An 11958-nucleotide genomic window follows, 5' to 3' on the forward strand; every position below is an offset into this window, starting at 1 on the left:
GGACACACTGCAACAACCAATGGCTAAAAGCAGCTAGTGGCTGTCCTATCGTTTGTTGTCTTGTGTGTTTAAAGTGATCACCTGCTGGGTGCTGGCGAACTGTGTCTGTTTTTGCCAAGAAATGTGGCAAAGTATTTCACTTTTTGTCCTGAATACAACGTGTTATGTTTGGGGCTAATCCAATACAACACATTACTGAGCACCACTCTCCTTATTTTCAAACATAGTGGTGGCTGCATCATGTTATGGGTATGCTTGTAATCATTAAGGACTAGATCATTTTTCAGAATAAAAAAACAAACGGAATGGAGATAAGCACATGCAAAATCCTAGAGGAAAACATGGTTCATTCTGCTTTCTACCTTACACTGGTTGAAAGCAGTGTCTGGTGAGCACTGCTTAACCTAAAATACAAGGCTAAATCTACACTGGAGTTGCTTATCAAGAAGACAGTGAATGTTCCTGACGGGCCGAGTTACAGTTTTAAATCTGCTTGAAATGGCAAGAAGTGAAAATGGATGTCTAGCAATGATCAACATCCAATTTGATAGAGCTTTAAGAATACATTTTAAAAAGTATAATGTGCAAATTGTACAATCCAGTTGTGCAAAGCTCTTATAGACTTACCCAGAAAGACTCAACTGTAATTGCTGCCGAAGGTGATTTTAACATGTATTGACTCAGGGGGTTGAATACTTATCTAATCAAGAATTAGTAGTGTTTTATTTTTCATGAATTTGTCTTCCACTTTGACATTACAGAGTATTTTGGGTAGATCGTTGACAAAAAAATGACAATTGAATCCATTTTATTCCCATTTTGTAACAACAAAATGTGGAAAAAGTCAAGGGATGTGAATACTTTCTGAAGGTACTGTAGATTGACTCACCTCTACCAACCTCCCCATGTACCAGACTTCTGACTGTCAACAACACTGCTATGGATATGAGAACCACCTTTCTGCCCTTCAGCTCAAGTTGCCCTCTTTCTCTCTGTCTTTGACCTTTAGGATTATTAATGAAAAGAAAGGGGAATAGAGAGAGAGGGGAGAGGGTAGTTCTTCCTTGATTTTATACCCTCCACCTCTTTAAAATGTTTATCTCTGATCCCTTTTAAATGCTCATACCTGAGCTGACAAGGTAAAAATCTGTCATTCTGCCCCTGAGCAAGGCAGTTGACCCACTGTTCCCCGGGCGCCGAAGACGTGGATGTCGATAAAGGCAGCCCACCACACCTCTCTGATTCAGAGGGGTTGGGTTCAACGCGGAAGACACATTTCATGAGTAGGAAGCCGAAAGAGAAGAGATAGTTGTCAAGTTTGTTTTTAACCTCACGATAGAGGTAAGCGCAGAACGTTTTTTGGGAATGGTTTATATATTTTACTGGTAAGAAGAGTTTCCATGTTTTAGTCTGTGGTCGTCAGTATCCTCAACTCCTTTCAAATGCACATTCCTCCGCCTAGTATTATTTTGGCAGGGAGAAAATAACGATATTCTGAATGAAAGAGTACAAGAAATCTGAGATCACGAGGGAATAGTAAGGATGAATCACTAAAATCTCCACTGTGGTCATTTTTTTTGTATAATGGTATTAAGTGTTATTTAACAAAAAATGATCAGAGACAAAGAAAGTGATGGAGATATAAAATGAATGAGATGATACGGAGAGAATGAAAGAGGGAGAGAAGATGACAGGGAGAATAAATCAAATCAAAGTTTATTTGTCACGTGCGCTGAATACAACAGGTGTTCACCTTACAGTGAGATGCTTACTTACAGGCCCTAACCAACAGTGGAATCTTTAAGTAAAAAATAGGTGTTAGGTGAACAATAGATAAGTAAGGAAATAAAAAACTGTAAAAAGACAGTGAATAATAACAGTAGCGAGGCTAAATACAGGCACTGGTTAGTCGGGCTAATTGAGGTAGTATGTACATGTAGATATGATTAAAGTGACTATGGATATATGATAAACAGAGAGTAGCAGTAGTGTGTTTGGTTTTGTTTTGGATTACCTGTTCAGGAGTCTTATGGCTTGCGGGTAAAAGCTGTTGAGAAGCCTTTTGGTCCAAGACTTGGCGCTCCGGTACTGCTTGCCATGCAGTAGTAGAGAGAACTGTCTATGACTGGGGTGGGTGGGGTCTTTGACAATTTTTAGGGCCTTCCTCTGACACCGCCTGGTGTAGAGGTCCTGGATGGCAGGCAGCTTAGCCTCAGTGATGTACTGGGCCGTACGCACTACCCTCTGTAGTGTCTTGCGGTCGGAGGCCAAGCAGTTGCCGTACCAGGCAGTGATGCAACCAGTCATGATGCGCTCGATGGTGCAGCTGTAGAACCTTTTGAGGCTCTGAGGACCCATGCCAAATCTTTTTAGTTTCCTGAGGGGGAATAGGCTTTGTCGTAGCCTTTTTACGGCTGTCTTGGTATGTTTGGACCATTCTAGTTTGTTGGTGATGTGGACACCAAGGAACTTGAAGCTCTCAACCTGCTCCACTACAGCCCCGTCGATGAGAATGGGGGCGTGCTCGGTCCTCCTTTTCCTGTAGTCCACAATCATCTCCTTAGTCTTGGTTATGTTAAGGGATAGGTTGATATTCAGGTACCAACCGGCCAGGTCTCTGACCTCCTCCCTATAGGCTGTCTCATCGTTGTCTGTGATCAGGCCTACCACTGTTGCGTCGTCTGCTTAATGATGGTGTTGGAGTCGTACCTGGCCACGCAGTCGTGGGTGAACAGGGAGTACAGGAGGGGACTGAGCACTCACCCCTGAGGGGCTCTAGTGTTGAGGATGTGGCAGATGTGTTGCTACCTACCCTCACCACCTGGGGGCGGCCCGTTAGGAAGTCCAGGATCCAGTTGCAGAGGGAGGTGTTTAGTCCCAGGAGTCTTAGCTTAGTGATGAGTTTGAGGGTACTATGGTGTTGAACACTGAGCTGTAGTCAATGAACAGCATTCTCACATAAGTGTTCCTTTTGTCCAGGTGGGAAAAGGTAGTGTGGAGTGCAATAGAGATTGCATCATCTGTGAATCTGTTTGGGCGGTATGCAAATTGGAGTGGGTCTAGAGTTTCTGGGATAATGGTGTCGATGTGAGCCATTACCAGCCTTTCAAAGCACTTCATGGCTATGGACGTGAGTGCTACCGGTCTGTAGTTATTTAGGCAGGTTGCCTTAGTGTTCTTGGGCACAGGGACTACAGGCTAGGAGATAGGCTAGTACAACAGGCTAAGTACTAATAACTGGATTTCAAATTGCCACAATCCCTCCTCAACTCCCCACTGTGGGACATTGAAGATAATCATGTGTGATTTCGTGTTGACATTTGCACCCTCTATTACAGATGACGAACCCTGCCATCCAGAATGATTTCAGCTACTACAGGAGAACCCTCAACCGCATGCGCATCAACAATGTTGCCGTGAGTGTACATTTACATTTAAGTCATTTAGCGGATGCTCTTACCCAGAGCGCCTTACATTTGTGAGTGCATACATTTTCATATCAACGTTTGACTGGTACTGTATATACACACACACACAGTTAAACATACCCACGGTAAATGGATTCTAACAGTAGTACATTAGTCACCTCATCCTCCCATTGATCAAAGGGAAAGCCCCATGGGCGTTGACGAGACAGGGGGATCATTGACCTTGTGTCTCCAATTAAGAGCCCCTGCGGCTGGGGAATAATTACTTGAGGGCCTATGTAATGAGGCAGAGGAGCGCATGTAAAGTGCCATGTAGAATGCATGCAGAACGGCACAGCAAATAGTGTGCTGACTGTGTAACGTCTTATTACAGTTTTGATAGAATGAATTGCCCAAACTTCACAAGTTACAGTTGAAACAGGAAGTTTACATACCCCTTAGCCAAATACATTTAAACTCAGTTTTTCACAATTCCTGACATTTAACCTTTACCGAACCTCAACCCCGTATCCGGGATCACCCCCCACCCCCCACACACTGATTAGCATAGATAGCATAGCTTCAGAAGTAGATAGTAGCATCTAAATATCATTAAATCACAAGTCCAAGACACCAGATGAAAGATACAGATCTTGTGAATAAAGCCACCATTTCAGATTTTTAAAATGTTTTACAGGGAAGACAAAATATGTAAATCTATTAGCTAAACACGTTAGCAAAATACACCACTATTCTAACTCCATCAGTTTCTTACTCCTTCAGGTGCTATCACCAATTCGGCTCAACTAAGATATTGATATCCACTAACCAAGAAAAAACCTCTTCAGATGACAGTCTGATAACATATTCATGGTATAGGATAGTTTTTGTTAGAAAAAAGTGCATATTTCAGGTAGAAATCACAGTTTACAATTGCACCGACCATCGCAAATCGACTAGAATTACTAGATAGAGCAACGTGTATGACCAATTTACTCATCATAAAACATTTCATAAGAATAGACAAAGCATAGCAATGGAAAGACCCAGATCTTGTGATTCCAGACAATATTTCAGATTTTCTAAGCGTTTTACAGCGAAAACACAATAAATCGATAAGTTAGCATACTACATGTGAAAACGTTACCAGAGCATCGATTCCAGCCAAAGAGCGCTATAACGTAATCACCGCCAAAAGATATTAATTTTTTCACTAACCTTCTCAGAATTCTTCCGATGACACTCCTGTAACATCATTTTACAACATACATATACAGTTTGTTCGAAAAGGTGCATATTTAGCCATACAAAACCGTGGTTACACAATGAAAATACTAGGAAATCAAGCCTCAATATGTCTGACGTCATCTATCAGAGTGATCTAGTTTAATTAAAAGCTAATCATATACTTGACTAAAAAATACAGGGTTGACAGGAATCGAAAGACAAATTAGTTCTTAATGCAACCGCTGATTTACATTTTTAAAATTATCCTTACTTTTCAATACAGGGTTGGCCAAGTGAAGCTATACAAAACAAAATGGCGATGTATGCGTTTAAAATATTTCGACAGAAACACGGTTTATCATATTAAATATTGCTTACTTTGAGCTGATCTTCCATCATATTCTTGGGCAATGTATCCTTTCTATGTTATAAACGTCTTTTGGTCGATAGATGTCCTCTGTCCTTCGAAATGTCCACTAACAACGACCGAGACCGCGAAACGTTCCCAAAGCTAGAAAGTGCACGACAAAGAAATTCCTCAGAATCGCACTAAACGGATATAAATTGCTATAAAACGGTTTAAATTAACTACCTTATGATGTTTCTAAGTCCTATATCGAATTAAATTACAGACGGATACATTTCAAGTTGATAACCGAGCCTGTGAAAATGGCGTCCGGAGGTCCCATCCTGCGTAAGGGCTTGCGTCGAAAGGGGGGCTACTCTCACTCCTTGGTGTTTTATAACCTCTGAGAGCTACCTAGAAGGCCCATTCCACTTCTCATTGGTTACTGACATCCAGGGGAAGGCGGGTGCAGTTCGTGTCGTGCCATAGGATAGACAGAGACCTTAAAAACTGATCTGAAACCAGAGCTTCGCTCTCAGACCTTTCACTGTCTGTCATGGATTTCGCTGTAGAAATTTTTCTGGGTCACCCACAGACATAATTTCAACGTTGTATGAAACTAGAAGGTGTTTTCTATCCAATATAATTAATAATATGCATATTGTACGAGCAAGAATTGAGTACTAGGCAGTTTAATTTGGAGACGACAAAATGCTAATTCGGAACAGCACCCCCTGTAGTCGCAAGAAGTTAATCCTAGTAAAAAATCACTGTATTGGGTCAGTTAGGATCACCACTTTATTTGAAGAATGTGAAATGTCAGAATAATAGTAGAGAGAATGATTTATTTCAGCTTTTATTTCTTTCATCACATTCCCAGTGGGTCAGAAGTTTACATACACTCAATTAGTATTTGGTAGCATTGCCTTTAAATTAACTTGGGTCAAACGTTTCGGGTAGCCTTCCACAAGCTTCCCACAATAAGTTGGGTGAATTTTGGCCCATTTCTCCTGACAGAGCTGGTTTGAGTCAGGTTTGCAGGCCTCCTTGCTCGCACATGTTTTTTCAGTTCTGCCCACAAATTTTCTATAGGATTGAGGTCAGGGCTTTGTGATGGCCACTCCAATACCTTGACTTTTTTGTCCTTAAGCCATTTTGCCACAACTTTGGAAGTATGCTTGGGGTCATTGTCCATTTGGAAGACCCATTTGCAACCAAGCTTTAACTTCCTGACTGATGTCTTGAGATGTTGCTTCAATATATCCACGTAATTTTCCTGCCTTATGATGCCATCTATTTTGTGAAGTGCACCAGTCCCTCCTGCAGCAAAGCAGCTCCACAACATGATGCTGCCACCCCCGTGCTTCACGGTTGGGGTGGTGTTCTTCGGCTTGCAAGCCTCCTCCTTTTTCCTCCAAACATAAAAAATATGTTTAATGACTCCAACCTAAGTCTATGTAAACTTCCAACTTCAACTGTATTTTGCATACGAATTTGAAATGATATACTAAATTAAATATTTGTAAATTGCAATATTTAAGGATATAGCCATAGGTTTTGATGCTGGTGTTTTTCCGTCCGGCCTTCTTGTGAAGTATGGTGTTATATTAACACTTTTAAAAGTACTTTTTAAAGAACGATAAAACATTTCTAACATCCTAACAGCACTAATCCTATTGTATACTTCTTTCAATTCTATTTTTGTTTGAAAGACACCAAGGCCAGGATTCAATTAGATCAGCCGTAACACATGTTAGCCAACAAACACATAGCTTTTCATTGCTGTTGTTTAGGCGGTGTCTGAGGTGTAACTACATTAGAGCTGTCAAATACACAAGCGGCCCCTTACGTTACTTATCGCGGACATTGCCATTGGATTCACTGAGTCGCATTAGTAGAAATCCCATGCAGCCACATTACAAGTTTGAACACAGGAATGCATGATGTACTCAATTAGGCTGATAGAAATCCTTATTAGTTTCTTTAATGATTTTACATTTGAGTGTCATTATTTCTAGATAGCCTGACTTTCTTGTTTAGAACTTGTAACTCTTGTGGGTTATAAGGACGGTGTGGTTTTGTGACAATGACCATAAGAGCAGCCATGCTGTCACCGATTTGACAGCTCTAACGCAGTTACATCTCAGACACCGCCGGGGAAAAAAGCTACGTGTTTGTCTGCTAACACGGGTTACCGCTGATCTGATTAAATCCTGGCCCAACTCTTTTGCTTTCAGGCAGAGGAGGAGAACGAAGTCAACAACGAGCTGGCCAATCGGATGTCTCTGTTCTACGCCAATGCCACGCCCATGCTGAAAACGCTAAGCGACGCTACAACAAAGTTTGTTTCAGACGTAAGTGAAAAAGCGTTACATTGATTAAGAATAATAGCTCCTATTTCATAGTGTGAAAGTCATGGATAGGCAGTTCACTGGACAACTTGTTGACTTCAGTTGAATTGTAATTTGCCAAATGTCATGGATCAGGGCAGCGTCTGTCTCTGATACAGATAAAGAGGGAGCTACAGTATCCGTTTCTTTGACAGTGATCATGGAAAACAGACATGGCAAAATGTGTTATCTACGTAGTTTATTCTCATCTTCTGGCTTATCGTACAGCAGTTTTTCTTTAAACAGTATCGCACAGTCAAATAAAATTGCACCGTTTAGGGCTGTTTTGCTTTAGGAAAACATCAATGAAAATGGTAATAAAAGCTGTGTCAATAAGATGGTGTTTTCTGTTGATTTGACCAGAACACAGATCTACCCATTGAAAACACAACGGACTGCTTGTGCACGATGGCCAGCGTATGCAAAGTCATGCTGGAAACGCCGTGAGACAGACCTCTTTTCTAATCCAATTTATTTTCCCCTCTGTGACATTCAGAAAATCAGATCACAAATGATTCTGTACTGTACTTTCTACCATGAAGTCTGTCTGCTTTGTTGCATCTGCTTTGAAGTTTCATTTCTTTGAACAGTAAACATTATCTAAAAATGCTGTTTGTTTTTTGTCTTTGCGCACACGTGTTTGTGTGTGTGTGCGTCCACAGGGAATACCGTAGCCGTTTTGCCAGCGAGGATACTGTGTCCTTCTGTTTGCGTGTGATGGTGGGAGTGATCATTCTTTATGACTATGTTCACCCTGCTGGAGCCTTCGTCAAGTCCTCCAAGATCGAGGTGCGTTAACAGAGTTCTTATGACATTTATTGTGGCCGTATGTATCAAGCGTCTCAGGGTAGGACTGCTGATCTAGGATCAGGTCTCCCCTGTCTATGTAATCTGATTCATTGTGATCTAAAAGGCCAAACTGATCCTTAATCAGCACTCCTACTCTGAGGTGCGTAATACACACAGCCCCAGACATTGTCATATCTGAAAAGCGACGTAATATATCACTGTTGTATCACCAGGGAGGGGAAACGTTGTTCTAGTCCAACAACACAAATTAAATAATCCACTAACAACCAGCCCATGGTTAGTTGAATCAGGTGTGTTACTGCTGGGCTAAAACAAAAATGTGCACCTCCTAGGGATCCCACAGGAATACATACAGGGACACTGACATATGGAACCATAAATGTGTAACTGACTTTGTTTTGGTATAGATGAAAGGGTGCATCAAAGTCTTAAAGGATCAGCCTCAAAGCAGTGTGGAAGGCCTGCTAAACGCTCTCAGGTAAGTGGCATCTCTTTCCTATACATGCTGTGGTTATCTGCCACCTTGAATGTATTACATTTACATTTAAGTCATTTAGCAGACGCTCTTATCCAGAGCGACTTACAAATTGGTGCATTCACCTTATGATATCCAGTGGAACAACCACTTTACAATAGTGCATCTAACTCTTTTAAGGGGGGGGGTTAGAAGGATTACTTTATCCTATCCTAGGTATTCCTTAAAGAGGTGGGGTTTCAGGTGTCTCCGGAAGGTGGTGATTGACTCCGCTGACCTGGCGTCGTGAGGGAGTTTGTTCCACCATTGGGGTGCCAGAGCAGCGAACAGTTTTGACTGGGCTGAGCGGGAACTGTACTTCCTCAGAGGTAGGGAGGCGAGCAGGCCAGAGGTGGATGAACGCAGTGCCCTTGTTTGGGTGTAGGGCCTGATCAGAGCCTGAAGGTACGGAGGTGCCGTTCCCCTCACAGCTCCGTAGGCAAGCACCATGGTCTTGTAGCGGATGCGAGCTTCAACTGGAAGCCAGTGGAGAGAGCGGAGGAGCGGGGTGACGTGAGAGAACTTGGGAAAGTTGAACACCAGACGGGCTGCGGCGTTCTGGATGAGTTGTAGGGGTTTAATGGCACAGGCAGGGAGCCCAGCCAACAGCGAGTTGCAGTAATCCAGACGGGAGATGACAAGTGCCTGGATTAGGACCTGCGCCGCTTCCTGCGTGAGGCAGGGTCGTACTCTGCGAATGTTGTAGAGCATGAACCTACAGGAACGGGTCACCGCCTTGATGTTAGTTGAGAACGACAGGGTGTTGTCCAGGATCACGCCAAGGTTCTTAGCACTCTGGGAGGAGGACACAATGGAGTTGTCAACCGTGATGGCGAGATCATGGAACGGGCAGTCCTTCCCCGGGAGGAAGAGCAGCTCCGTCTTGCCGAGGTTCAGCTTGAGGTGGTGATCCGTCATCCACACTGATATGTCTGCCAGACATGCAGAGATGCGATTCACCACCTGGTTATCAGAGGGGGGAAAGGAGAAGATTAATTGTGTGTCGTCTGCATAGCAATGATAGGAGAGACCATGTGAGGATATGACAGAGCCAAGTGACTTGGTGTATAGCGAGAATAGGAGAGGGCCTAGAACAGAGCCCTGGGGGACACCAGTGGTGAGAGCACGTGGTGCGGAGACAGATTCTCGCCACGCCACCTGGTAGGAGCGACCTGTCAGGTAGGACGCAATCCAAGCGTGGGCCGCGCCGGAGATGCCCAATGTCCAGATGTATAATAGCGTGTTTGTACTTACATGCTAACTACATGTTAAATTCCTTTTCAATGACAGGGGTCACAACTTCAGCCCTAAAGGGCCACACTAACACACCTGACTCATGTAATCAACCAATGTATGGCTCTTCAAAGTTGACCATGATTAGATTAATCAGATGTGTAAGAGTTTGGCATTGCAGCCACCCATGACTGAAGTTGTCCACCCATGTTATATTACATTGTTTGTGTTTTGTATTTGTATTTATCAAGGATCCCGGTTAGTTCCTGGTAAGGCAGCAGCTATAACACATTAAGTGTGTGCCCTCAGGCCACTACTATACTAGCATGTTGTTGATTTGTCCTTGAACACTGTTTCGCCAGAAGTGATGATATTTTACACCGACTAAGCCACTCTGTTCTGTCCCCTGCCCGCCATATGTTTTTGTATGTTGTATGTTATCTATTTTTATGTCCTGTAAGGAGTTTATTTATGAGGCACATTCCTGTGAAGCAGACAATAAAATGCTTTCTTATCTATGTTATCTTACCCTAGAGTCCAGACCTTTCCATCAGGACATCAAATTACTCAGCAATTCTTCAGAGCAAATATGTGGATGTTAATAAGACGATTTAAACCATTTAGCTGCAATCTAATGTTAATATTGTTTTTAGGTAATACTAGTGTTGTTTTGGATAGATGCTCAGACTGTACTCTCTTTCTTCACATTCAGGTACACAACAAAACATCTGAATGACGAGACTACCTCCAAGCAAATCAAAAATATGTTGCAAGTTAACTGAGAGAATGTTTAAAGAGCGTCCAGCGCTCTGTAGTTTCTGGAATAAAGATGATCTTCTGTTTCCAGTGAGCGTTAAGGCACCATGTTTGGTACTGTTGTAAAGAAATCATTAATGAAACAAGGCCATATCAAGTAGCAGCTACTGACTTAGTGTCTCATCAGCTGGATGTTTGGACATTTTTGGATCAGTCAGAAAAGTCATTTCACTGGAACATTTTGACTGAAACGATAATCATTTGTAATAATTTCACAGTATGAGGTACTTTATTGAAGATACTGCTCAAGGGACTTCATTTTATATGATGGCAGCATAAATCTTGTATTAGATTTTTTTTTACAGTTAGTATTTGTATAATATAATGTCAAGTTATTTTTGAATGACAATTCATGTGAAAGGGAAAATAAAGCTTTGGTGATTTTTCTAAAGCTTTTCTCTGATCATTTATTTCTTAATAGATTTACTGGGTCAAAGAATGTGTCACCATTACTGACTCTTATCTCACTATTTAATAAGTACAAACTATTTCCCTTATGAATACCCCACCCTAGGACCTCCTCCTCCCTTCTAAATTCCCCCTCCTGCCTAGGATCATGAGAAACATGAACAGTTTGGGAAACACTTTCTCGGAAACGCAGTCCTAGGCCATTTAGTCGTTTTTATGAAACAATGTAGGATTAATGGATCATTTGGTAACACTTTATTTTACAGCCTGGCATTGACACAACTAGGGCTGTGGCGGTCACAAAATGTAGTCAGCCGGTGATTGTCACGCAAATAACTGTCAGTCTCACGGTAATTGACCATTAATTAACAAACACATTTAGCATCTCCTGGCTTCCACACATAGCCTAACAAGTCACTAATGCAGACCTTTAGAACATCTACATTTCACGAAGTCTAATCAATCCATGTTATATAGCCTACACCTTCACAATAAATCCATTATTTATTTATAAGAAACATGATAAGAAAATGTAGTCTATTTCTGAAGAACAGAATAGCATACTTTTGAGTTGTCCTTCTGTTAGCTCCTGATCTGGCTATGCCAAATAGCTGTGGGCTACACTAGTTCATTTAGCAGACAAGATCTGCTTGGGCCTCAGATGTGTAAAGCAGTTAGAGAACCGCAAATGTGTCACGTCTGCTTCCGCTCTCCCCCCCTTGCGCTTGAGGGCGCCAGGCTGCCCTGCATCACGCACTCCTATCATCCATTACGCACACCTGCCTTCCCTCGTCACGCGCATCAGCG

The 11958-nt window shown here is 42.2% G+C and overlaps 1 protein-coding gene across 1 annotated transcript in view; it reads left to right on the plus strand.

Annotated features, from left to right (window-relative positions):
* Nucleotides 1-11134, plus strand: part of fam49ba (family with sequence similarity 49 member Ba) — a 46944-nt gene extending 35810 nt beyond the window's left edge. Inside the window, exons 6-11 of the mRNA XM_071362570.1 lie at nucleotides 3339-3416; nucleotides 7218-7334; nucleotides 7734-7813; nucleotides 8033-8159; nucleotides 8588-8658; nucleotides 10640-11134. Coding sequence (XP_071218671.1) covers nucleotides 3339-3416; nucleotides 7218-7334; nucleotides 7734-7813; nucleotides 8033-8159; nucleotides 8588-8658; nucleotides 10640-10709 — 543 coding nt within the window. The 3' untranslated portion in view covers nucleotides 10710-11134. The remainder of the gene's footprint in view (nucleotides 1-3338; nucleotides 3417-7217; nucleotides 7335-7733; nucleotides 7814-8032; nucleotides 8160-8587; nucleotides 8659-10639) is intronic.
* Nucleotides 11135-11958: the final 824 nt, after the last annotated feature.

Source organism: Salvelinus alpinus, chromosome 23 (assembly GCF_045679555.1).
Source record: "Salvelinus alpinus chromosome 23, SLU_Salpinus.1, whole genome shotgun sequence".
NCBI lineage: Eukaryota > Metazoa > Chordata > Actinopteri > Salmoniformes > Salmonidae > Salvelinus > Salvelinus alpinus.